This window comes from Ranitomeya imitator, chromosome 1 (assembly GCF_032444005.1).
Source record: "Ranitomeya imitator isolate aRanImi1 chromosome 1, aRanImi1.pri, whole genome shotgun sequence".
Lineage (NCBI taxonomy): Eukaryota > Metazoa > Chordata > Amphibia > Anura > Dendrobatidae > Ranitomeya > Ranitomeya imitator.
Window position 1 is genome coordinate 568880319 of NC_091282.1, and position 27231 is coordinate 568907549.

The 27231-nt window shown below is 42.5% G+C and overlaps 1 protein-coding gene across 5 annotated transcripts in view; it reads left to right on the top strand.

The window, feature by feature from the left end:
* Nucleotides 1-27231, top strand: part of TJP3 (tight junction protein 3) — a 77353-nt gene that overhangs the window by 16835 nt on the left and 33287 nt on the right. For 2 of the 5 annotated variants that reach the window (XM_069767806.1, XM_069767808.1), the window contains exons 2-10: nucleotides 2465-2521; nucleotides 14610-14734; nucleotides 16800-16902; nucleotides 17489-18047; nucleotides 18400-18503; nucleotides 18617-18785; nucleotides 19265-19370; nucleotides 19463-19524; nucleotides 20198-20285. In XM_069767806.1, the coding sequence (XP_069623907.1) occupies nucleotides 2474-2521; nucleotides 14610-14734; nucleotides 16800-16902; nucleotides 17489-18047; nucleotides 18400-18503; nucleotides 18617-18785; nucleotides 19265-19370; nucleotides 19463-19524; nucleotides 20198-20285 (1364 nt within the window). In that variant the 5' untranslated portion in view covers nucleotides 2465-2473. Of the gene's footprint in view, nucleotides 1-474; nucleotides 609-2464; nucleotides 2522-14609; nucleotides 14735-16799; nucleotides 16903-17262; nucleotides 18048-18399; nucleotides 18504-18616; nucleotides 18786-19264; nucleotides 19371-19462; nucleotides 19525-20197; nucleotides 20286-27231 lie in introns of those variants that run through there. The other 3 variants (XM_069767805.1, XM_069767804.1, XM_069767807.1) reach the window with 3 other exon arrangements.

Here is a 27231-nt window from a genome sequence, read left to right on the forward strand (position 1 = left end):
TTTTCCAGTTCACAGAAAATGCTAGTATTGTCTGTCACTCAGGATATGAAGACATATATCCTATTTCTACGCAGCTAACTAAAAGCTAGTGTCTCTTGTAATCGGCCACTTTCTACCAAATACCAAGTTCAGACTTGTGTGGCTGAGCATTGTTACATGCTGCAGACATTAAGCATAGTTTTTGTATCGTAAAACTACAGTACGGTATATCCTGGATGTCTCGCCTACACTATGAGCCACAATAGGTAAATTGAAGCCAAGTGTACAGGTGAGGCTGAATGAGCCGTGCAGCAAGATTACATTAGATGGCTGTTCACACAAGGAATATCATTCCCCGAGCTTTGCTGACTAACCACATATACATGTCACTGTGGTCCTTGAAAGCCGCCTTATCCCGCCCTATTACTCTGTTTTCCACCTGCTTCCCGTCCTGTCTCTCCTCCCTCTGAATATGCCTTCCTGTGTCACTGTGGGAGGGCACCTTCTGGAGGAAAACACCAGTGTACAGGTGAGGCTGCAGCCAGCCCTGCACCAGGACCTCCTTCCCTCCGTGCACACATTCGCAGGTCTATTTACTTCAGGTTTTGGGCATGGCTGTGAGGTTTCAGGTAAGTAATTGCATAGTTCCCAGTAACACTTAGCATGACAAGTAAATATGTCGCCTTCTAAAGCTGCATATGTGTCAGCTTAAACAGATTTTGCACAGTAAGTTTTCTATTCAAGTGCTAATCATGCCCCCTTCTGTCGTAGTAAAATGTATGACTTCCCATGTATTTGGCACCTGCTGTAGAAGGATGTGTTGGCGATCCAACAATTGGGAGCCTGGGTGCCCTCAACAAAATGCAGAGGGCCGCAGTGTATGAGCACAGATGCAGGGAGTGGGTATTCCCCGCTGGCACATCTCTACTGGGCTATAGTTGTCTAATAACATGGGTACAACTAAACCCTCGTATAAGGGTAAAAACACATTCCGCGATCAGCCCTGACTAATAATTTCCTTCATTATGAAGGGTACAATGTAAATCGTTTGACTTTAAAGGGAACCTGTCAGCAGGATTGTGCTCAGTAACCTACAGACAGTGTCAGGTCGGCGCCGTTATACTGATTACAATGACACCTGGTGATGAAATCCGTCTTGTGGTTGTTCAATCTTTATTTTCAGTTAATAATATGCCCGTGCTCTAGGGCGGCCTTTGAGGGGTCTTGATGTGGTGGTCTGCTTAGGTATTCATCCGGATGGCTTCTGACAGGTCACTGACCTCTCAGTGACCTGCCCCCTAGTTTACATGCTGAATCTATATATTATTTATATATATATTATTTTTTATGGTATACATTAATTCATTAAAAGAATAAAAATCAGTCTGAAAATGGCATCGGCCAAGCCTTGCGCAGTAGCAGCTATTGGCGAACCGACAGCTGCTACTGCGCAGGCGCCAGCGACGCCATCGTGCTAGAGAAAAAAAAATGTGTACAAAAAAAATATATCCCTACAGTTAAGGCAGAATATAGCAATTGAGGACTTTAAAACATAACATTTATCAGTATAAATTAAAATATAGACAACAGCTATAAAAGTAAAGGTCCCTCAACAGAACAAAAAGGAGACCAACCAAGTTGTCAAATCACAGGACCAAACTGTCTACGATATAACCACCTATACCAGTACCACTGGAATGTAGCAAAAATAGACGTAATGAACCAATAGGGCCAGAGTTAATGACTGGAAACAATCATATTGGCCCAAATACACAATGAAGTTCCATATGAGGTACCAAAAGGAACAATCCCACCATCCATCGGAAAGTAGGATCTCCTAGATAGTTCACAAACTCTCCTGTGGGGCTGAAGGCCTAACACCATGGGACCACATATCAATCCAGGAGAGAAAGAATTGTGTTTATGCCAATCCACCCGGGATCCGCCTCCCAACGCGTTTCATCCCTCCAGGACTTATCAGGGGATATGGCAGCGGGACAGGAGAACTTCACCATGGCAGGTGATATACGAAAGGTTGCCCCGGAGCATGAGAATCTTATTACCGTAACTGAAAACCACAAATACAGATTAAACAACCACAAGATGGATTTCATCACCCAGGTATCACTGTAATCAGTATAACGGCACCGACCTGACACTGTCTGTAGGTTACTCCGCACAATCCTGCTGACAGGTTCCATTTAAGACCTCAACGTAAGCCGTGAAGTACTCCTAAACAATAATAAACTACATGGCACTCAGACAGGGACCTCAAGTCTTGTCTGCCACATATTTTCCTATATTGATTATTGAAATGTGTGGAGAAAATTAAATTGCACTAAAATCCAGAATAGGGTACAGTATTTAAGTTTAATACATTTTTGCAGTAAAAATCAATTTTTGTGGTAAATTGCAACATTTTCTGCTCATATGGATCATGCAATTTTATTTGTATTTTTTTTTTTTTTTTGTCTTTTCGAACTAGGTGTCTGAAATGGAGGAGATGACAATATGGGAGCAGTATACTGTCACACTAGCCAGGGTAAGTCCATTGTCATACTCTGGAAGACAGGTGTACACAGGATACATTCTAAAAATTCAAAGTCCTCAAGGTATTATTGACTTGTAAACTTTCAACTTTACTGCAAGGGTTTATCGTTTAACACCTTCCCGACATGCAACGTACATGTGCGGCGCTGCAGGATCTGCGTTCCCGCAAACCGGGACTGAACTCCCATCAGCACAATGTGATCGCGTTGTGCTGATGGTCTCCATGGTGGCTCATGGTGGCGGGTTCCTTCAGGGTCCTGCTAAGAGCAGGAGCTGACACTCCTCCTCCCTGCCAGACGCTGCTCTGATGCCCCGGAGTACAGAAGCATTGCAGAGTATCAGATCAGCGGTCTGTCGGTATTAGGATGATGTCCCATAGTGGGAAAATAAAAAATAAAAAAAAGTTATTACAAAGTTAAAAATCTCTAAATAAAGAGCAAAAAAAAAAGGATCCAATAAATACATTTATGTAAAATAAAAGTACACATATTTGTTATTGCCGAGTCCAGAACAATCCAACCTATAAAACTGTCTCACTAGTTAAAGGGAATCTGTCAGCCCCCGAGATGTATATGACCTATTAATATGGGTATACAGGTAATAGAAATGTTACACTAGTCCTGCCTGTATGTCTCATATTAATGGTCTTATTGCTGGGAAATGTTATATCCTGTCTTTGTTAATGATTACTTCCAGGCTCTGGGGCGTGCGGTGCCTGGAAGAAATCCCTGCCTCCTATCCTCGTAATACTTACCCCCTCCAATCTACGTCAGCGGAATCCTGCGCACTGCACTCCCTCAGAAATACACACTTCATCCTCCGTCTGTGGGCACTGCATTCAGGGATCCTCCATGCAGGCGAGTCACTGTGACATAATAAGCTCTCCCCACTTCCTCCCTGCATAGTCATTGCCATGTACACATGGTTCCTAGCGATTACTGTGCAGGGAGGAAGTGGGGAGAACTTATTATCGGCGCGCACACCGGAGGTCACTGGAACTGAAATCGCCAGATCCTGCGCAGGAGACCCCTGAATCCAGTGCCTACAGAGGGAGGATCAGGTATGTATTTCTGAAGGAGTGCAGGATTCCGGGGACATAACTGCCGAGCATGGGAGGGAGTATTATAATGAAGACAGGCCCCGGAGCATGGAAGAATTAATTAACATAAAGAATATAACGTTTCTCCGCAACAAGACCGCTAATATGAAACATACAGGTAGGACTAGTGTAACATTTCTATTATCTGTATGCCCATATTAATAGGTGACATATATGTCCCAAGGGTGACAGATTCCCCTTAACCCAGACGGTGGTTTGCACGTTACTGACCGGGCCAATTTTTACAATTCTGACCACTGTCACTTTATGAGGTAGTAACTCTGGAACGCTTCAGTGGATTCCATTAAGGGCTCATCTCCACTTGTGAGAAAAACGGACGAGTGCAATCCGATAAAAAATCGGATTGCACTCGGACCAATGTTTTTCAATAGGTGACATTCCATTAGCGATTTTTTTCTTTTCCCAGCCGAAATCGGACTGAGAAAAATCTGTGTCGGCTGAGAAAAAAATCGCAGCATGCTGCGTATTGCTGAGACTCTCGGACGAGACTCGCCAATGCAAGTCAATGGGTGCGAGAAAAAAAACGCACAGCACTCGCACCATGCGAGTGCTGTCCGATTTTTACGCACCCGTGTCCTTAGAAAATCCGGCAATTCAGCGCAGAGTACAGTAAAATCACACTGACAGGTTAGATGAGAGTAGATATATACACATAGAATAGGTATATATACATATATATATGTCAGCGTGAGATAGCTTTAAAGCTGGTAATTCAATTACCGGCTCTTGCTTTCTCCTTCCTAAACCCGACATGATATGAGACATGGTTTACATACAGTAAACCATCTCATATCCCCATTTTTTTTGCATATTCCACACTACTAATGTTAGTAGTGTGTATATGCAAAATTTGGCCGTTCTAGCTATTATATTTAAGGGTTAAATGGCGGAAAAAATTGGCGTGGGCTCCCGCGCAATTTTCTCCGCCAGAGTAGTAAAGCCAGTGACTGAGGGCAGATATTAATAGCCTGGAGAGGGTCCACGGTTATTGGCCCCCCCTGGCTAAAAACATCTGCCCCCAGCCACCCCATGGATAGGTGTCATAATTGACGCCTCCCCATTATTAATTAGGCTTAATGTCACCTTACAATAGCAAGGTGGCATTAACCCTTCATTACCCCATATCCCACCGCTACACGGGAATGGGAAGAGAGTGGCCAAGTGCCAGAATAGGCGCATCTTCCAGATGTGCCTTTTCTGGGGTGGCTGGGGGCAGATGTTTTTAGCCAGGGGGGGGCCAATAACCGTGGACCCTCTCCAGGCTATTAATATCTACCCTCAGTCACTGGCTTTACTATTCTGGCGGAGAAAATTGTGCGGGAGCCCACGCCAATTTTTTCCGTCATTTAACCCCTTATTTTACTAGCTAGAACGGCCAAATTTTGCATATACACACTACTGACATTAGTAGTGTGGAATATGCAAAAAAAAATGGTGATATGAGATGGTTTACTGTATGTAAACCATGTCTCATATCATGTCGGGTTTGTGAAGGAGATAGGAAAAGCCGGTAATTGAATTACCAGCTTTAAAGCTATCTCGCGCTGGAAGAAATATATATATATATATATATATATATATATATATATATATATATATATATATATATATATATATATATATATATATATATATATATATATATATATATATATATATATATAATGTACCTATTCTATGTGTATATATCTACTCTAATCTAACCTGTCAGTGTGATTTTACTGCACTCTGCGCTGAATTGCCGGCTTTTCTAAGGAGACCCGTGCGTAAAAATCGGACAGCAATACGGATGTCATACGGATGTTGCGATAAAAAAATCGCATTACACTCGCATGGCACTCGCAGACGTTACATCAGTTTTTTCGGTCCGTAAATCGGACCGTTTTTTTCTCACACAAGTGGAGATGAGCCCTAATTGAGATTTTTTTTCATGACCCATTGTACTTCATGTTAGTGCTAACATTTCTTCGGTATGACTTCCATTTATTTGTGAAAGAAAAAAAAAAGAAATTTCGCAATTTTTCAACTTTGAATTAATGTACCTTTAATTCTGAGAGTCATGTCACACAAAATAGTTAATAAATAACATTTCCCACGTGTCTACTTTACATCAATTTTAGAACAAATTTTATGTTTTGTTAGAAAGTTAAGGGTTAAAAGCTGATCAGCAAGTTCTCATTTTTACAACAATTTACAAAACTTTGTTTTTTTTGCGACCACATCACATATGAAGTCATTTTGAGGGGTCTATATAATAGAAGATACCCAAAACTGACACCATTCTATAAACTGCACCCCCAAGGTTCTCAAAACCACATTCAAAAAGTATTAACCCTTCAGGTGCTTCACAGGAATTTTTGGAATGTGAAAAAAGGAACATGTTAACTTTTTTCACAAAAAAATTAACTTCAGATACATCTTTTTTTTTTTTTTTTTTTTTTGACAAAGGTAACAGGAAAAAATGGACCCCAAATTTGTTGTGTAATTTCTCATGAGCATGCTAATACCTCATATGAGGGAGAAATCCACTGTTTGGCGCGCCATTTGACTTTGTGAATGTAAAATTTGGTTGAACAATTGGCGGACGCCGTGTCACGTTTGGCACTAATGTGCCTAAACAGTGAAAACCCCCACAAGTTATACTATCTTGGAAACTAGACCTCTCAGGGAACTGATCTAGATGTGTGGTGAGCACATTGAACTTTCAGGTGCTTCACAGAAGTTTATAATGCTGAGCAGTAAAAATAAAAAAATTTCCCCACATATGTTTTAAGCCCCAAATGTTGCATTTTCATAAGGGTAACAGGAAAAATTCTATCATACAATTTGTTGTGCAATTCCTCCAGAGTACGCCGATACCACATATGTAGGGAAATACTACTTTTGAGGCACAGTGCAAAGCTCAGAAGGGAAGAGACGCCATATTGGAGTTCAGATTTCGCTGGAATGGTTTGAGGGTGCCATGTCACCTTGACAGAGCACTTAAGGTGCCAGGACTACAAAAACCCACCAGTGAATTCATGTAGGAGTGCAGTGATGACATTAACACCACATTTGCCTCACAGAGTTTTATACCATTGAGCGATAAAGAAAGAATAAATTACATTTTTACCACTAAAATGTTGTTTTAGCCCCAAGTTTGTAATTTTTCTAAGGGCTAATACGAATTTTTTTTACAACCAACTGAGGTCTATTTTTTCCTGAGTGCGCCAATACCCTACATGTAATCAGGAAATATTTTTCAGGCACAGTTCAAAGCTCAGAAGGCAAGGAGCGCCAGATTATACCGTTATGGTTTGCAGGTGCCATGACCCTCTGGGAGAGCCCATGAGGTGCCAGAACAGCAGAACCCACAATAAGTGACCCAATTTTAAGAACTACACCTCTTAATTAATTCATACAGGGGTGCAGTGATCATATTGACACCATGGGCGTGCCACAGAATTTCATACTATTGGGCAGTGAAGTAAAAATAACTACATTTTTACCACCAAAATTTTGTTTTAGCCAACGATTTTACATTTTCAAATAAGGGGGTATACACATAACACACATGGATGTCATCCATGTGACACGGCGCTGAGGAAGAAGCGTTACAGTAAGCGCTGTTCCCCGGCGCCAGGTGCTGGGCACGGCTCTCATCATTCTCCCCTGCTCTGCCGGCGATCAGCATGAGCTCTGGAGAATCATGAGTTATATTTAAGTGATAAGAGACAGCAGGAGGCGGCTGATGGGACTATTACACCCATCAGCATATCCCTGCTGCTGCTAATAACAGCGACAGCAGGAGCAGCTGATGGGGGTATTCATCAGTCGCCACCTGCACTATAAATAAATGAAAAAAACGGCGTGGGTTCCCCTGTATTTTCTATAACAAGCCAGGCAAAACCTCAGCTGTCATCTACAGCAAGGTTGGTTATCAAGAATACAGGGATCCCCATACTGTTTTTTTTTTTTTTTGCTTTTTTTTAAATTGTTTAAAATAAATCATATTAAAAAAAACGGCGTGGGGTCCCCACTATTTTTGAGAACCAGCCTTGCTAAAGCTCGAGCCTAAAAATACCAGCCCGCAGCTGCCTACAAAAGACCTCTATTAGATGCGCCAATTCTGGCACTTTGCCCGACTCTTTCCACTTTTCCTGTAGCAGTGTCAAGTGGGGTTGATGTCACCTTTTGTATTGTCAGGTGACATCAAGCCCTCGGCTTAGCAATGGAGAAGCGCCTACAGTTGTGGCCAAAAGTATTGACACCCCTGCAATTCTGTCAGATAATACTCAGTTTCTTCCTGAAAATGATTGCAAGCACAAATTCTTCGTTATTATCTTTAATTAATTTGTCTTAAATAAAAAACACAAAAAGAATTGTCCTAAAGCTAAATTGAATATAATTCCACACCCAACATAAAAAAGGGGGTGGACAAAAGTATTGGCACTGTTCGAAAAATCATGTGATGCTTCTCTAATTTGTGTAATTAACAGCACTTGTAACTTACCTGTGGCACCTAACAGGTGTTGGCAATAACTAAATCACACTTGCAGCCAGCAATAACTAAATCACACTTGCAGCCAGTTGACATGGATTAAAGTTGACTCAACCAAATTGTGAGGAAGCATGAGCAATCTCAAGGCTACAAGTCCATCTCAAAAGACCTGAATGTTCCTGTGTCTACCGTGCGCAGTGTCATCAAGAATTTAAAAGCCCATGGCACTGTGGCTAAAATCCCTAGATGTGGACAGAAAAGAAAAATTGACAAGAGATTTCAATGCAAGATTGTGCGGATGTTGGATAAAGAACCTCGACTAACATCCAAACAAGTTCAAGCTGCCCTGCAGTCCGAGTGTACAACAGTGTCAACCTGTACTATCCGTCGGCGTCTGAATGAAAAGGGACTGTATGGTAGGAGACCCAGGAAGATCCCACTTCTTACCCCGAGACATCAAAAAGCCAGACTGGAGTTTGCCAAAACTTACCTGAAAAAGCCTAAAACGTTTTGGAAGAATGTTCTCTGGTCAGATGAGACAAAAGTAGAGCTTTTTGGGCAAAGGCATCAACATAGAGTTTACAGGAGAAAAAAAGAGGCATTCAAAGAAAAGAACACGGTCCCTACAGTCAAACATGGCGGAGGTTCCCTGATGCTTTGGGGTTGCTTTGCTGCCTCTGGCACTGGACTGCTTGACCGTGTGCATGGCATTATGAAGTCTGAAGACTACCAACAAATTTTGCAGCATAATGTAGGGCTCAGTGTGAGAAAGCTGGGTCTCCCTCAGTGGTCATGGGTCTTCCAGCAGGACAATGACCCAAAACACACTTCAAAAAGTACTAGAAAATGGTTTGAGAGAAAGCACTGGAGACTTCTAAGGTGGCCAGCAATGAGTCCAGACCTGAATCCCATAGAACACCTGTGGAGAGATCTAAATATGGCAGTTTGGAGAAGGCACCCTTCAAATATCAGGGACCTGGAGCAGTTTACTAAAGAAGAATGGTCTAGAATTCCAGCAGAGCATTGTAAGAAACTCATTGATGGTTACCGGAAGTGGTTGGTCGCAGTTATTTTGGCTGAAGGTTGTGCAACCAAGTATTAGGCTGAGGGTGCCAATACTTTTGTCTAGCCCATTTTTGGAGTTTTGTGTGAAATGATCAATGTTTTGCTTTTTGCTGCTTCATTCTCTTTTGTGTTTTTTCATTTAAGACAAATTAAATGAAGATAATACCAAATAATTTGTGTTTGTAATCATTTTCAGGAAGAAACTGAGTATTATCTGACAGAATTGCAGTGGTGTCAATACTTTTCGCCACAACTGCATAAGACAAGTATCCATTACTAATCCTATAGTTACTAGGTAAATAAAGACACAGCCAGAATAAAGTCTTTTATTAGAAATAAAATAAAACACAGTTTAACTTTATTTTTTTTTTTTTCTAATAAAGTGAGTCTAAAACCTATATATCATTTAATAGACATGAAAATTTTTTTTATAAAGTCGGCTCCTTTTTATCATGGGAAAAAGAATTGAATAAGACATTCTCAACCACTGAATGGACAAGCTCACTAGTTTTTGCGGCTCACACCTTCAAATGTGCGTCTTTTCTTGAGTCTTCTATGAAAACGGTTTTAAGATGGTATTACACCCCAATGAGGCTTCACTCTGTTCCCCTCCTCTACTCAACTCTGTTGGCGTAACTGTGGCCAAAAAGGTTCTTTACACACGTTTTGGAGCTATCCAGTAATCCCTTCCACCTGTTCATTTACTTTTCATCTGATTTATTCTCTACTCCACAAAAAAATAAAACCATCTCCTTCTTTATCACAACTTTTTTTTTTTAGATATTCTATTTCCGCCAATGGCACAGTAATCGCCTCACATATTCTTCTAACTACAAAAGTAGCAATTACAAGAAATTGGAAATCCCCAGGAATTCCTGCCAACGAGGAGATAATACAATCAATAAATAAAACTTTTTTGCTTTTGAAATAATGCTAGCACACAAAAATAATAACTTACAAGTTTTCACTGCTAATTGGAAGGGTTGGTTGAATCATCCAGAAAATATTGTAATATTCTAATTTAATAGTAGTCATTAGTTAATGTAATCTGTTCAATACAGCCCTGTATGCGATGTTGTATTTTCTTTTCTGTAGGGTTAACCCCTTAATGACCGCCAATACGCCTTTTAACAGCGGCAGTTAAGGGTACATATTCCTCAGCGCTGCTTTTAAACGGCGCTGAGAAATAAGGTTATTGCGCCCCACAGTGTCGGAAATACTCCGGGGTTTCAATTACCCGGGGGTAGCTGAGACCACAGAGAACATGATTTGGGGTGGTTTTTACTGACCCCAGTGTTGTGAGCACCGTTATTCATGGAATAACGACGACCACAAAAAAAAGTCCAATTTCCCATTTAATTTGTCTCTCCTCTGATATGATCTAGGACATCAGAGGAGAGAGAAATGGGGCCCCCCGTGCCCCCACCTGGTACCTCCGGTGTCCCTGGACCCTCCTGCATCCCTCAGTCCTGTCCCCCAGCCATTGGCGTCTTGTTCCTGGAAGAAAATCATGGGCACATGCGCAGTGCACCAGCTGAGATCTGCCGGCCAGCACCCGGCAGCAATAGGAAATTTTTCCTATTGGTTCGTTTTGATCACTATGATATACCCTATCACAGTGGACAATAAAATATATCATAAATCAAATCCCCCTTTATATCCCCGTTAGTTAGGTAAAAATAGTAAATTAAAAAAATGTGTTTATTTTCATTTTTCCGTTAGGGTTAAGGTTAGGGTTGGGGGTTTGGGGCTAGAGTTAGGGTAGGGTTAAGGTTTGAGGTTCGGGTTGTTGCTCGGGTTAGGGTTGTTGCTAGGGTTGGGGTTAGGCTTGTGTTGGGGTTAGGGTTGTGGCTATGGTTTTTGATTATGGTTAGGGTTGGGGTTAGAATTGTTTAGGTACATCAGGGGTCTCCAAGCGTTCTAAAAGACTGTGCTACCTTTCTTCTGAGCCCTGCCATGTGCCGAAACAGTGGCTTTCCACCACATACCTGATATTGGCATACTCAGGAGAAATTGTACAACAAATTTTGTGGTCCATTTTCTCCTGATACCCTTGTGAAAATAAAAAAAAAATTGGTTCCACAGTAAATTTTTTGTCAAAAAAGCAAAATGTTCATTTTTATCTTCCTTATTGCTATATTTCTCGTGAAACACCTGAAGGGTTAATAAACTTCTTGAATGTGTTTTTGAGCACCTTGAGGGGTGCAGTTTTTTTAGAATGGTGTCACTTTTAGGTATTTCTGTTATTTTGACCCCCCCAAACTCACTTCAAATGTGATGTGGTCCCCAAAAAAAATGGTTTTGTAAATTTTGTTGGAAAAATGAGAAATCGCTGGTCATATTTTAACCCTTATAACATCCTGAGAAATAAAACGGTTTCCAAAATTGTGCTGATGTAAAGTTGACATGTGGGAAATGTTATTTATTAACCATTTTGTGACACCACTCTCTGATTTAAGGCTGTGTGAACACATTGCAGTTTTTTCGCTGTTTTTCCCGATAACGCTATAAAACCGCAAAAAAACTGCATACAATAAGCAACCCATCATTTAGAATGAATTCTGCATGTTTTGTGCACATGTTGCATTTTTTTCCGCGAAAAAAACGCATCGCGGTAAAAACCGCAGCATGTTCATTAATTTTGCGGTTTTTTTTGCGGATTTCCCACTACTAAATGCATTGGGAAGTGTCCGGAAAAAAACGCGGAAAAAACGCGTCAAAACCGCGGCAAAAACACATGCGGTTTTCTTGTGGATTTCTTGCAGAAAATGTCCGGTTTTCTCAGGAATTTTCTGTGAGAAATCCTGAACGTGTGCACTTAGCCTAAAGGTACAAAAATGAAAAGTTTTGAAAATTGCGAAATGAAACAGTTGGCCTAAGGCTAGGTTCACATTGCATTAGTGCAATCCGTTTAGCGCATACGCTAACTGAATGCGCTAACGCAATGTCCAAAAAGGGATTGCGTTTGGCGATCCCGCTATCGCAGATGCCCGATCTGCACTAGCGAAGAACGGACCCTGAACGCTGCAAGCAGGGTTCGAGGTCCGTCCGAAAATAACGGGACATCGCTGACGCATGCCAAAAATGGCATACATTAGCGATGCGTTAGCGATGCATTAGCACATTGCGGTCAATGGGTGCACTAACGGATCCGTTACATAGCGTTAATTGCGACAATTGCACCATGTAACGGATTCCGTTAGCGGACACCCACTAACGCAATGTGAACCCAGCCTTAGAAAAGGAAGTTCTGAGTCAGGTTCAGAATGAAGTCCTTGTAGAGATCCTCAAAGAAGGAGGCAGGGGTTACTATCCCCCCCCCCACCCCAAACAAACAAACACACACACACACACACTTTGTAATTAAAAAAAAACAAAACAAATGGAACCTTCAGGACAATTATCAGTTTAAAAAGAGTAATCAATTTTTTGATTCATAGTCCCTTCAAGATGAAGTCCATAAGGACTGCCATAAGACTCCTGTTTTCAGAATGCTGCATGGTGGTATTAGATCTGAAGTATACATGCTACCATGTCCTGATTCATGTAGTAAGGTTCAGGTTTCACCCTTTGAAGTAGTGTACAATTGTAAGCTAGCAGCCAATAGTTGGATTATGAGGTTTATCAAATTATACCATAGATGTAGACCGATCCCTAGCCTCCATGAGATTTGAATTTAGTTCTAGAAAACAATCAGATTGCATTTGGACCAATACTATTCTATGATTCTGTGCTCATCTGCTATATTTATATTTTTTAGTTTTATTTCTGATCATATCTAGATCAAACTGAAAAAAAAATTGCAGCATACTGCGAGAGGCTTCAAATTTATGATCGCAATCGCCAATGCAAGTCAATGGATGCAAGAGAAAATTGCACGGCACCCTGACCATGTGTGTGCTGTTCAAGTTTTACGCACACATCTTCTAGAAATCCCGACATTTCATTAGCAGAGTACAGTAAATTCACAGTGTGACCCGTCAGAATAAAATAGAAAGAACATATAAATACATAGAATAGATAGAAAGATGTAAGTGATATATAAAATTAGTGCAGTGTGTGTAACATGCATGCATTTGCAAAAAAAATAACATGGGGTCCCACTAAATGTTAATAACCAGCTCAGGGAAAGCAGACTGGGGGATGATGTTTATAGTTTGGAAAGGGGGTAATACCCATGTAGCTTCCCAGGCTATTAATATCTGCTCACAGCTGTATACTTAGCCTTTACTGGGTATTAAAATTGGGGACCCCCACAAAATATCATGGGGTCCTCCCTATAATTAATAACCTGCAAAGGCCAGGCAGACAGCTGCCGATGTTATTAATATGCTAGGAAGGGGCCATGGATACTGCCTCACTCCCAGACTAAAAACATAATCTCTCAGCCGCCCCAGAAATGACACATCTATAAAATGTGCCAATTCTGGTGCTTAGCCTCTGCTCTTCTCACCTGCCCTGGTGTGGTGGCAAGTTGGGTAATGGGGTTGGGGTTGATGTCAGCTTTGTATTGTCAGCTGACATCAAGCCCAGGGGTTAGTAATGGAGAAGCGTCTATAAGACACCCCCATTACTAAACCCATAGTCATTGTTAAGAAAAAAATAAAAAACATCCAGAATAAAGTTCATTTGAAATAATGACAGACTGCTTTATTGAAATAAGCACTCCCATTCCTCTTCCCATTTAATCAGAAAAATTAAAAATCAAACTTATGCGCACCTGTTTGACAAGAAGATGATTTCCACTGAAGCCTATTTCCTCTGTAAAATACCAAAGTTAATAAACCACCATATTCCTCACCTGTCTGACGAGAACACAATCCATTTGTCCCTTGATGAGTCTAGCTCTGCTATATCTTGATGTGTTGCTGAAGTGGCATGATGCAACCGTTCAACCTGACATCCAGCAGAGATACTGAGTTGCGCGTGTTAGCGCAGCTCAGTGACTCGCAGTGATGGGGATAAGGAGGGAGGCGTTCATAGCCAATGAACTCCGTTAACCTCACTGATGTCAGCGCGAGCACCATAGGACAGTTCTGCAGCATAGGTGATAGTTTGTTGATCAGTGGGGGTCCGACTCCTGAAAGTAACACCAATTGGCGGACCGGGAGTGGCGGTGCGCAGACAATGAATGGAATAGTAGTCGGGCATCCAACCTGCCATTTTACAATGGAGATAAAAATTCTCTGATCGGTGTAGATCCCAGAGGTTAACTGGAGAGCCCCTTTAAAGACTTTGATATTGATTTTCATATTTTTGGCTGTCCTTCGTTTATATAACTACTGTATCATGTATATTCGTAACAATGTATTTGACTTTTATAATGGATTGTCACTTTTACAATATGTTCATAATAAAAAATATTAGCAGTGTTGTTAATCTCCATGTATTAAAAAAAAAAAAATCTGTCCACAGGACCCTCGTAAAGGATTCGGCATTGCAATCTCTGGAGGCAGAGATCGACCATCTAGAACAAATGGGGACAATTCTGTTATTGTGTCTGATGTTGTCCGTGGTGGACCTGCTGATGGTAGATTGCAGTAAGTACAACTTTATTGTACTTCCTGTCCTTTCTGTAACAATGGGGGATGGTGTGCCCAGTGCAATCTGTCCTAGTAGCACATTCTTGGATTGTAAAGGGAGTACTTGGTGAAATCTTTAAGATGTTCTCATGTTTCTTGGGGGGTGGGGGTGCACATGGCATCTTTTAGACACTGACATACCCACAGAGTTCTGCTATAGGAAGATGCTTCAGAAAACTGCTGGCTGTGTTTCTCCTGAAGCGTGGTCTCTGGCGACCTTTCAGTTGTTTTTGTGGCGGCATTGCTGCCAGCATCTTTATTTTAATTTCATATTCACTACTCACAAAACATTAGGGACATTTGCCTTTTGGGTGAAATTTATAGAAAAGTATAAATTCAAGCTACAGTGATATTTTAACATGAAAGTAGGGCATTTATGTAGAACAATGAAATGGAGATTTGCTCATCTCATACAATTTATTGAAACAAAAGCCAAGAGCAATGGTAGGTATTCCCCAACAAAAATGTTAATGTCTCAATAACTTGTCGTTGTCAAGCTATAATTGATGCTCAAAGCCACATGACATCTCATGCTCTTTACTGGTCGAGTTATTGTCTGCCGAGACATGGCGGCTCTCAGGTCATTTGAGGTTCTGACGTACAGAGTTACGGGCCTCTACACTCTACACAGCGCTCAGCTGATCCCATAAGTTTTCTGTAGGATTAAGGTCTGGAGAAAGAGCAGGCAACTAAATTTCAGGCACTTCAGTCTCCAGCAGCCATTAGCTAATGATGCCACCTCGATGAGCTGGAGCATTGTCGTCCATGAAGATGAAATTATGCCTGTGTTTGTGCAGAGGCACAATGAATGGATTAATGATGTTATTCAAGTAGTAGGAGCTTGTCACTGTAGCATTCACAAAGTGTAGGACAGTTCTGTATTGATTAGACACACCTGCCCACATTGTTATACCACCACGACCAAAGGCTCGTCTGGTGACAACAATGACTGATGCATAGCACTCTCTTTGAAGTCTCCAACATCATTGGTGGCTATTATTTCTGCTCAGCGTGAATCTACTTTCAGCAGTGAACAGCACTGAGATCCACTGGTCCCTTGTCCAGCATAGCTGCTCCCTGGCCCATGCAAGACAATGACGCCTGTGCCTGGTGGTGTGGTCCGGTACCCTTACAGGTAGTCTAGCACGCAGACCATGCTGATGTAGACAGGTAAACTGTTTTTAGTGGTCTGACGTGACACTTGGGTGCCTCTTTCCTCCCTTAAATGTGTTCGGAGTTGTGTGGCATGGCATTCGTCATCTGGTTCCGAAGGGCATTGTTTACAATGAAGTGATCAGTGTGGGATATGGCCAAAGGACATCCACTACTCTGCCTTTCTGTGACTCTTCCAGTCTCTTTGTATCTCCTTGCAACCTGCAGATAACATGCCGTGACACTGTTGATCAATTGTTAGGTGTTGTTTTCGTCTCATGATGTCAAAATGTAAAGAGCATGATGTGGAGGACTAATTATAGTCCAATAGTATACCAATTCTAATTGGACCCTTTTGGCCAACTAAGGTTTGCCATTAAACTCTGTTAGAGAACATCAAGATGTGTAAAAAGTACTGAAGCATTAAACTTTTGAATGCACATATCTAACTGTTCAGAGAATGTCAGATTACGTTCACCTGAAAAGGTTAGATTGCATTTTATGTTCATTCTGAAGTTTTGCCCGAAGGCCAGATATCTCTAACTTTTCGTGAGTAGTGTATACGCAGTGGCTGGTTTTGAGCACAGTCTGCCAGAGGAATGGTCAGGTCACTATTGAAGCCTGAACAGAAACTCAAAAAAACAGAACTTATTTCCAGCAAGTCATTTTATATAGCAGTCCATATGTTAATTTACTTAATGTTGGGTGTCTTTTATTTTTTTCTCTTTTTTTATTTGTGCTTTTTCAGGTGACTTCCAGGCAGAATGCACCTGATAAAGCAGTTGTTTGCCATATCCTTTAAAGTGGTACTATTCTTTAACATTACCTTTTACAGCCTTTACTCTATTACTATACATTTTTTATTCTGCAGGACCAGAGATTGCATAGTAATGGTAAATGGCGTATCTATGGAAAATGTGACTTCGTCTTTTGCTATACACACGCTGAAATCCTGTGCCAAAACTGCCAATGTGGTAAGCTGGGATTTGATTTTTAACAAGTATGTTTAACCTAGAGAATAATTGGTGTCAGAAATCAAACATTGGGCCACAATTAAGCAACTCTCTAATAATAAACAATAGATATAGAGTCCGTTTTCTTTCCATAGCACAAGTTCTTTTTGACGTTTAGAAAATAATTACTGTCACCAAACCACCATTGTTAATACTAGCCTTTCTAATTGTTTACTGACCTGGTGGCAATGCAACTTGGGCTGGGGCTGTAGGGATCACCTCTGTTTTGGAAGGACAAGTTATTGAAAATTTGGTAAATTAATCCTGGAAGGCGCATCTGACATTTTTAAAACTACCGTACATTTTTTTTTTTTTATTTAGTGCTACGTTCTTTCAACCCATTCGGCAGGACTGCTTGATGTTGCCAGCAGCAAATACGCCCAAGATATATGCAGCTGGGTGGTCTCAGGGTTCCATACTTCTGCTGAAATTGACTCTTATTAATATAAATACTTGTATACATGTAACTCTCAGCATTTGATATTTTTTTCCCTAATTTTTATACAATTTGTTTTTATTTCTTTAAATTCCTTTTTTTCTGCTACAGACAGTAAAACGACCTAGAAAAATTCAGATTCCAGCGAGCAGCTCTGTACCTGCCTCACAAATGTCTCACACATCATTGCGCTTATCTGATTCCAATGGCAGAGATGAAGACCAACCAGAATCTCCTGTGCAGTGGAGAGAAAGATACGCAAGTTCTATCAGAGAAGGACTTGAGGATACAGCTCGAGGTTATGATGGCGATTCTTCAAGTGGACGTAGCTCTGGAGGATCTCGCACCCCATCTTCACACCATGCCAGACACCGCAGGACCAGGGGACGGGGAAGTGAAATGGGAAATTATTCAAGAAAGAGGACTGGGAAAGACAAATATGGTTCTGGCAGTGATACAATGTCTTCTAGTAGAATGAAATATGCTACCGGTGCTCTGGAAGGTTCTGTGAGTGAGGCTGGAGATTACTCCATGAGGGATTCTGGCAGTGAGGCAGGGCAAAGGGACCACAATGGCTTAGAACTGGTATCTGGATTCAAACGCCTACCCATTCAAGATGTACCCTCCAAACCTGTTAAAACTGTACTGGTGAAACGCATGGAGAATCAAGGTATGCTGCAGTGTACAATATGTATTCATCTCGTTACTCCTAATGGTCTATAAGTAACCATAAATCTGACGTGTTTTACTCTTAGGCCTCATGTCCATATATGTGACCGTCTGGATTTTATTAAGTCCAGCATGATGCAAAAATGCTGGAGGGAAACTGATAGGGAAATTGATGCCATAGTGTGCTAGGAGATTGCTCCCATTCAACCATTGCATCAGTTGCTGCACCTAGTTGGTTTTAGAACCGGATTTGGATCTAGCAAGCAGAATTTTGAGATCCAGCTATGAATCTGACTAGCCACTACTGATAAAAGGAATTTCAGACTTCTACTTCTTTTCTATATTCCTTACAGAATATGGCTTGAAGCTGGGTAGTCAGATCTTCATTAAACATATTACAGAGTCTGGTCTGGCCGCTCAGGAGAAATCCCTACAGGAGGGCGACCTCATTCTTAAGGTTCGTGTTTCCTTACTTGCGCGCTTCATCCTCCAGTTCTTTTCCGTCTCTCTTGCACTGTAATCTGGATTGGGAAAAGTTATATAAATAAGCTTTTTTTTTTTAATTTATAGATAAATGGTGTGGCAAGTGAGAATATGTCTTTGATTGACACTCGTCGGCTTATTGAGAAGTCAAAAGGCAAACTTACTCTTACAGTTTTGAGAGATAATCGACAGTTCCTAGTCAACATTCCAGAAGTAAGAGACAGTGAAAGTGATGGTCGAAGCTCCGCTCCAGATGGTGAGATATTGTGCTATCCATATATTGAAGACCTCACTGAAATACTATTTGTAGAGTGACATACCTAGCATAGACTGTATTCTTCATGGAGTCTTCTGTATTTAAGGGTCACCGTATATCTGCCTATAAACAACCATTGTTCCATTAACAGAGGTGGGGGAGTTCATAACAATGAGCTAGCTGTATACTGTCATAGCAACGACTAACCTGACTGCACAATATGCTTTTCTTATAGCCCTGGAGACTTGCCATTTTTGTGATTGCAGCAAGTGGGATCTCTTTACCATCACCTCCATGCAAGACTGTTAGACGTAGATAAGATGTTCTGCAATGGCTCATCCTTTGTGACGCTAGGTTTATTTCTCAGTAGCTGATCTCAGATAATTGATCATTTCAGGTGTCATTTCAGGTTGCAAATGCGAAGAAATATAGAGTAAAAAATGTTAGCGCCACCATGTAAGTTTTTTTTTTTTTGACAGATATATCAGAGCTGAGTTCAGATCCCTCCCCTCCACCCTCTCAGCCACCCCCACCACCTCCAGGACAAACCCACAGAAGTTCCTCGGAGAGTTTGGACAACCCCGTGTAAGAACCTTTATACTTGGCCTTCAAAATTTCATGATGCATGTCTCTTTACACTATTAGAATTTTTTTTTTTTTTTTTTTTTTATTCATAGGGAAACTCATCAATTCAATGGAGCATCGTCCCCGCATATGGATGTATTGGAACACGAAGCTGGTAAGGCAGTTTGAAAGAGAAAAATGCTGCTTTGCATTTGTGTCGCTTCTTTCCACTTTCTGCTCAGTAAAAATATAGTACTAGAGAACGGGAATCAGAGAATTGTAATTGTACTTTTACTCAATTATCCACCACCGACATCATTTATAGGATGGAATGTAGTAATGACATACCAACTGCAAGAGCGTAAGAGGCAGAGTGGGCAGTTTCCTGCACCGTTTTTGACTTGTTTGTCCTAAAGGGAAAATGTTATTTTGGCACATGGGTATAGACGGTCTGGTCCACAGTGTAACTCTACATACAAGAAGTTGATGTATTGCACATGTGCGCCACTTCAATCTTCTGTAATGTTATAGAGCCACGGAGGACTTGCTCCTTGAAACTTAGAACCAAAATGTCTATCAGGATCACTTTCCTTTCCACATGGCCATGGGAGACTAGTTGTGTCACTGTCTGTCTATAAGGGCCTGACAGTCTTCCTGACAGGAAGAAAGGAGCGGTTATTTTTTCACGTGTCTTATTGTTATGAGATGATGTTGCTTGTAAAGTCTCTGTGTGTCCCATCATAAACAACAAACCCTTGACTATAAAAGCTGCCAGCTCTCCACACTGACTCATATTTCTGTATAAGTATAAGCTATTCTAATTTTTCCTAATTTGTTTTGCCTCATAGCCATTAATAGTGAACCTCCATTGAATACTGAATACAGGAAAGATACAGACCCACCAAAGGATAAGGAGCGACATGATCTGCGAGTGGGGTATTTTTGTTTTCTTGATAAATATTAAATGGCATATGTTCACTTTGGACTTTCATTTTGCTCAACTTTAATCTTTCTCCTTTTTTTATTTTTTTTTTGTTTTTTTTTTTTTTTAAACCAGTTTGTGACTGGTGAGCTGGAGTTATTTTCTGTGATCATTTTGTTTGTGCTTTAGTGTGAGGCTTATTTCGATTATATTTTTAAGTGATGTTTTTATTTTATATTGAAGAAAACCGAATTGAACCTCTTGTAGTAAGGCTATTGTGGTTTTCTGAGAGTCTGGGGCTGGTGAGCAGTCTATTAGGGTACTTTAAGCTGGGCAGCCTGGGTCGCTTGTCACATACCCTCCTCCCTGCACTGCTCCTGCACAGAAGTAGAAGAGCATTATCCTCCTGCACTGGCAAACAATGCTGGATGGTAAAAAGTGGCTGGGGGTCTTCTGTAGCTCCCCAGCCAGATATGTCATCTCCCCTCTGTTAAAAGACAAATCGCTACTGCCGTGTCTCTTACGGAGCTTCTGCAGCAGGCGTGGGTGCACGTAGAAAGTGACGCACGTCGCAGAGTCAGTGAGACTTACATGATGCGTACCAGAGTGGAACCCACCGTCATTTTGGCAGGAAATTTGAAATTGGGAAAGGCGTTGAAATGACGGGACCAGACCTCAGAAAAGAAGAAGAAAAGTGTTAATCACTGTTTCTTGTATAAAGGACCCTGACTGAAGACACCATAAGGTAGGACTGAGGTTCTGATGATGATGTATCTTCCTTTAGAGCTGTTTCTGCAGAGCCCAGCACTGTCCCTGGCCGAGTGAGTATTTCTAGTAAGGAGGTCCCTTTGGTACAGGATTTGTCCTTATTGTTTCCCCATCCTTTTTTTTTTAAGGGAGACAAGGATCCTGCACCAAAGTCAAAAGAAAAATCTACAAATCGCAAGGGTGCCATTTGCAGTAAAAAAAAAACTTCCATCCACTCACAAAAAGGCTCTATGCCAGCTGTGTATGGAGAAAATCATCCGAGGGGAAAAGCCATCTCCGATGGATGAAGTTAGTAGGATGGTGTGAAAGGAGATCCAGTCCTCCCTATCACCTTCTCCCAGTCTTTTTCAGGGGCCCCCTCTGTATCCAAAAAGGGGAAATACGCCCCTGAAGATAGCTTTGACTCAATTGCGGAAATATCAGTTCCTGAAAAATGGTTGGAGGAAGGCGAAGTTGCTCCAAGTTATACCAAGCAGGATGATAAAGCAATTCTTCTTTTCCTATGATGACATGGAGGAATTATTACTCTGTCAGGAATGCAGTAGGGGTAGAAGAAGAGAAAACGTTCCGCACAGTCCAGGATGAGATGTTTAGGGGTTTGAGATCGAGAAGGAAGATGGTGTTTCCCATCCAAGACAGCTTTCAGAATTTAATTCTGGATGAATGGGAGTTCCCAGTAACGAAGCTGAACATCCCAGGTAATCTGAAGGACCGCTTCCCCCTGCATGAAGACATCTCAAAGAGCTGGACAAAAATTCCCAAAGTGGATATCGAGGTAGCCAAAAAGACTACCCTTCCCTTTGAGGACTCCTCCCAAGTTAAATATACACTTGACCGCAAGATGGATAGTCTGTTGAAGTCTTGGGAGACATCGGAGGCCTCCTTAAGAACAAATGTCACATCCACCTGTGTCACCATGGCAATGTTTTGTTGGTTATAACAGATGGAGTATCATATTAAGGGATGTACCCCTGGAGAAGATATTCTGGCCTCTTGCAGAAAGCAGGAGAATTCCTAGCAGATGCCTTTGCTGAATTTGTCTGGATTCCAGCAAAAGCTTCGGTTCTTTCTAACACCACGAGAAGATCACTATGATTAAAGATGTGGAGTGGAGACCTCCTATCCAAATCTAATTTATTCTCTAAACCTTTCGGAGGGGAATGTCTTTTGTCTAGCTCTGGACGACTGGCTGGAGAAGGTGGCCGATAAAGAGTCTTCCCGAACCTTGATCGCTCAAAAAGTGGCCATTTTGTGCCTCACTAAAGCAAAATCCTCAATATAGAGGAAAAGGTAAATTGGGACGTTGGATCTACCCAAAAGGAGGAAGAGGGAGAAGTATCTTTATTCAGTCGCCATGACAGCACTAACGAGAGGGGATCCGCCCTTCAGGGACAGGAAACCTACAGAGATAAAAGGGCGGCACCTCTCTCCCACATCAGTTGGTTTCCCGTCCCTGACAGGGGACCCTACAGACTTGCCTTAAGAAGAAAGGTGAAGACTGAAGATAGTACCCAGGCTCGGCAGGCCGGTTTTGGAAGCAGGGGTTCCCCTTCCTCGGTCGGGTCCGGTTTGCTAGTGGTGCCACACCACAGAGGGCTGTGGGGGTAGGCAGAAGCAGAGTAAAGCAGCCTTCAGGGGGAGTGCTGTCTTTGGAGTGTCCCATCGTCACAGGTACAGGTCTGTATGTTATGGGAGGCCATGTCGTCCGAAGCCCTGCGGCGGAGCTGGCGTCTTTTTCCGGTCGGACCGGGGGTGTCTCGCACGTGTGGCGGCGCAGGGGTCGGCATTCCGGACACAGCGGGGGGGCCTGGCGAGTGACGGCGCCACATGCGCAATCGGCCGCGGCAGTGAGTATGGCGGCGCCCTGTAGATTGTGGCCGGCGAGGAATGATGACGCGCGGCGCATGCGCAGTTGGGCCGCGGCGGTGAAGATGCCGGCGCCCTGCAGTACACGGCGTGGGGATGCGGGCGCTTGGCGTTTCTGGGTCAGGTGGGGTCATTAAGGGTGACATACGGCACAACTGTGGGGGCGGGCTTCTGGTGGAGGGGCCTCCCATATGCAATGTACCAGGCAGTTCACCTGGATTAACCTGCTGACCCCATCCAGGGGAGGTACCTAAAGCGGTCGGCTACTTAAGGACTCCTAATGGGCTACCACATGCTTCTTTTCCATATTACAATGGAGTCTCAGGAGCAGGAACCGTTGCAGTCTGAGCAGCAGTGTCAGTCCTTGGAGAAGCCCCAGTGAGCACCCAGCAGCGATCTAGTGGCAGTAGTCGTCCTGGAGGTGATAGAGCTGATCAAAGATCTAAGGCCAGAAAATCCTCAAGCCGTAAGGATGTTACAACGGCTGAAAGGGTCCCCCCCCCCCCCCCGCAATCTATGGTACCACTCAGTTTCTATAGGGGTAAGTGATTGCCGAGAAAGTTCACTTAGTGATGTGTGTCTCCTCTTATATTCCCTCTCTCCATGTCTATCAGGGAAAAAAACAGTCCTCTAAATCTAAACACAAAGAATGTACTGAGTGTGGAGTTCCTCTCCTGGATGACCACATAAGGAAATTATGCGGACCGTGTATTCAATGTTTAATAGCAGAGGAGACACCAGAATTCGCTACCAGCCTAAGGCAGATGGTCAGGCAGGAGGTCAAGGGATTCAGCAAAATCCCTATCTCAAAATAGAGTATCTAGAGAAAGAGAACCTAGATCCCCAAGTTCATTTGAGGACAGTTACTCAGGGGAACTAAAATCAGAGGTTTCTCATTCATCATCATCTTCTTCAGAGACTGAGTCCAGTTATTCATGCTTTTCGTTTGACCGGATAGACCGCCTCGTCAAGGCAGTGAATAACACTATAGGAATTGAAGAAACCCCGTCAGAGAAATCTATGCAGGATGGCATGTTTAAAGGGCTAGACCGAAAATCTCGTAGATGTTTTCCTGTAGTTAACAAAGTAAGCTCCCTCATTACACGAGAGTGCAAAAAGCCTGAAAGGAAAGGTTCTCTTCCACCATCATTTAAGAGAAAATATCCATTTGAGGAGACCGCATCTGCGACATAGGATAAAGCCCCAAAACTTGATGCGGCCGTGGCTAAGGCTTCCAAGAAATCCTCGCTGCCGTTTGAGGATTTAGGAACTTTAAAGGACCCACTAGACAGGAGAGCCGATGTGTTTCTTAAGGGAGCGTGGGAAACATCAGCAGGGGCTCTCAGACCGTCAATTGCAGCCACTTGTACAGCATGCTCTATGATGGTATGGCTGTACAGCTTAGAGGATCAGCTTAAAATTAAGACTCCAAGAAATGAAATCTTATCCTCCCTTCCTATGATTCAGGGGGCAGCAGCTTATTGTTGATGCATCAGCAGATTCGGTGAAATTGGCGGCCAGATCGGCGGCACTTTCTAATTCGGCCCGTAGAGCCATCTGGCTGAAATGTTGGCAGGGGGACATGCAAGCCAGATCAAAACTGTGCAGCATCCCATGTGAAGGGGCGCATCTATTCGGTCCAGTTCTGGATGAACTATTAGAAAAAGCGGGGGATAGTAAAAAACGATTCCCCTACTTGGGAAGACCCGCCTACAGGCGGGGCACTAACAGAAGATGGTTTGACCGTACAAGGTCAAACAGGGAAAAGCCCAGATATGATACTAATAGGAAGAAAGGTGGAGGCTACATGTTCAATTCCTTTCGGGACAACAGAAAGCCACAATGACTGCCGGACCGGATGGGAGGCAGGCTTTTGGCCTTCTATCTGGCTTGGCTTAATATTTCCAGTAGCCCATGGGTCCTGAACATTATTAAATCAGGACTAAAGTTTGATTTTCAGAACATTCCTAATAATACATTTCTGGTAACACCTGTACCTTCTTCTCCTACAGGACAACTGGCATTAGAGTCTGAGGTCCAGGAACTTCAACAAAAGGGTGTATTGGTGGAGGTTCCTGAAGTGCAAAGGGGTAAGGGGTTTTATTCCCCCCTCTTCTTGACAATTCTTTTCGCACCATCATCAACCTTAAAGGCCTGAATACATTCCTATGGGTCCAATCGTTTAAAATGGAGTCTGTGAAACACAATAAAGCTATTGTTTGACAAGTGTTTTATGGTCGTCTTAGATCTTAAGGATGCCTATTATCATGTCCCTATACACGCAGACCACCAGCGGTATTTAAGGGTAGCAGTCTTACTAGGCGGGACGGTTAAACACTTCCAATACAGGGCACTCCCTTTTGGTGTTGCAGTTGCTCTTTGTGTGTTCACGAAGATAATGGTGGAGGTCATGGCACATCTTCATGAACAGGATATTCTAGTGGTTCCATATCTGGATGACCTACTGATAATAGGTAACTCAGAATCACACTGCTCGACCCAACTAGCAAAAGTAATTGCAGCCTTACAAAGGTTGGGTTGGATTATTAATTTTAAAAAATCACGTTTGCAGCCTCTAAAGGTTCAAGAATTCCTGGGTCTCATATTGGACTCAAGGTTGCAGGAATGCCGTCTACCGGATACAAAAGTAGAAAAAATTCAACGGCAAATACTCAAGGTTGTTAATAATCCATCGGTAACATTAAGAGGAGCGATGTCACTGTTAAGCTCACTTACGTCGTGTATCCCGGCGGTTCTTTAGGCCCAGTACCACACCAGAGTCCTACAGTGGGATGTATTGTGCAATACTCGTCTGTAAGAGGGCCACCTGGATAGTACCTTTTCCTTGTTTGATGTCTCTATTCAGTCCTTACGTTGGTGGTTACACACACAAAACGTACGGACTGGGGTTCCCTGGATAAACCATATATATCGTGTAGTTACCACAGATGCTAGCCCCAGGGGATGGGGAGCACATATGGGTGATATGTGGGTCCAGGGAGTTTGGTCACATTCCGAACAAAGTTTGTCCTCTAACCTTAAAGAGTTATTGGCAGTAGAACGAGCTCTGAGTTATTTCCTTATGTCCTTACAGGGCCATCACGTCAGGCTATTCTCAGACAATCAAGTAACTGTAGCTTATATTAATCATCAGGGGGGAACCCGATCCAGATCTTTAATGGAAGTGGCGGGTCGTATCTTGCAAATAGCCAAAACTTATCTTCTGTCACTCACATCTCTTCATATAATGGGAAAACACAACAACATGGCCGATTACCTAAGTCGCAGAAAACTCGGGCAAGGAGATTGGGTTCTCAATCAGACCGTCTTCGACAAGATCACACTTCTTTGGGGGTGCCTAGATATAGACCTCTTCGCCAGCAAAGAGAACAAAGAGTCACCGGTTTTGCTTCCTAAACCCCAGAGACAATCCGTACAAGGTGGATGCCCTCCTAATTCCATGGCATTTCAACATAGCCTATGCCTTTCTCCCACTGAACTTGATCCCGATTGTTCTGAGGAAGATTCGGGAGGACAGAGCTCGGGTAATCCTAATAGCGCCATTCTGGCCCAGGAGACTGGTTTCCGTGGCTGAGGAAAATCTCCATTTCTCAGCCTTGCATTCTCCCAGAACTTCCAGACCTTCTCTCCCATGGTCCAATTCTCCATCCACGAGTGTCCAATTTACATCTGACGGCGTGGAATTTGAGGGGTCATTACTAAAGAAAAGGGGATTTTCACAAGGGGATTTTAATGCTTTATTAAATAGCAGGAAGGTTTCCACGACAAATATTTATGTTAGTCTGGAGAAAGTTCTTGACTGTTTCAGGATCAGAGATGCGTCAAAAAGTCAGTATTACTAAGATTCTGGAGTTCCTGCAGAAAGGTCTAGAGATGGGGCAAACTACAAGTACCCTTAGAGACCATGTGTCAGCTTTAGGGGCGTTATACAATTGTAACTTAGCTAACAATTATTGGATTGCTAGATTTATCAAGGCGGCGGCCAGATCAAGACCCATGGTTAATAAAAAACTAGCCCCGTGGGACTTAAACTTGGTACTTACAGCTTTGACGGAAGCCCCATTTGAGCCTATAGAATCTGCTCCTATAACAGTCCTGTCCTTGAAAACAGCTCTTTTGGTCGCTCTCACATCTGCGAGGAGAGTTAGTGACTTACAGGCCCTTTCTAGACAGCCTCCATACATTCAGTTTAGAGAAGATAGGGTAGTATTAAGAACTGATCCCATTTATCTTCCGAAGGTAGCGTCAAAGTTCCACAGACTTCAGGAAATAAATCTCCCCACTTTTTGTCCTAATCCTAAAAAT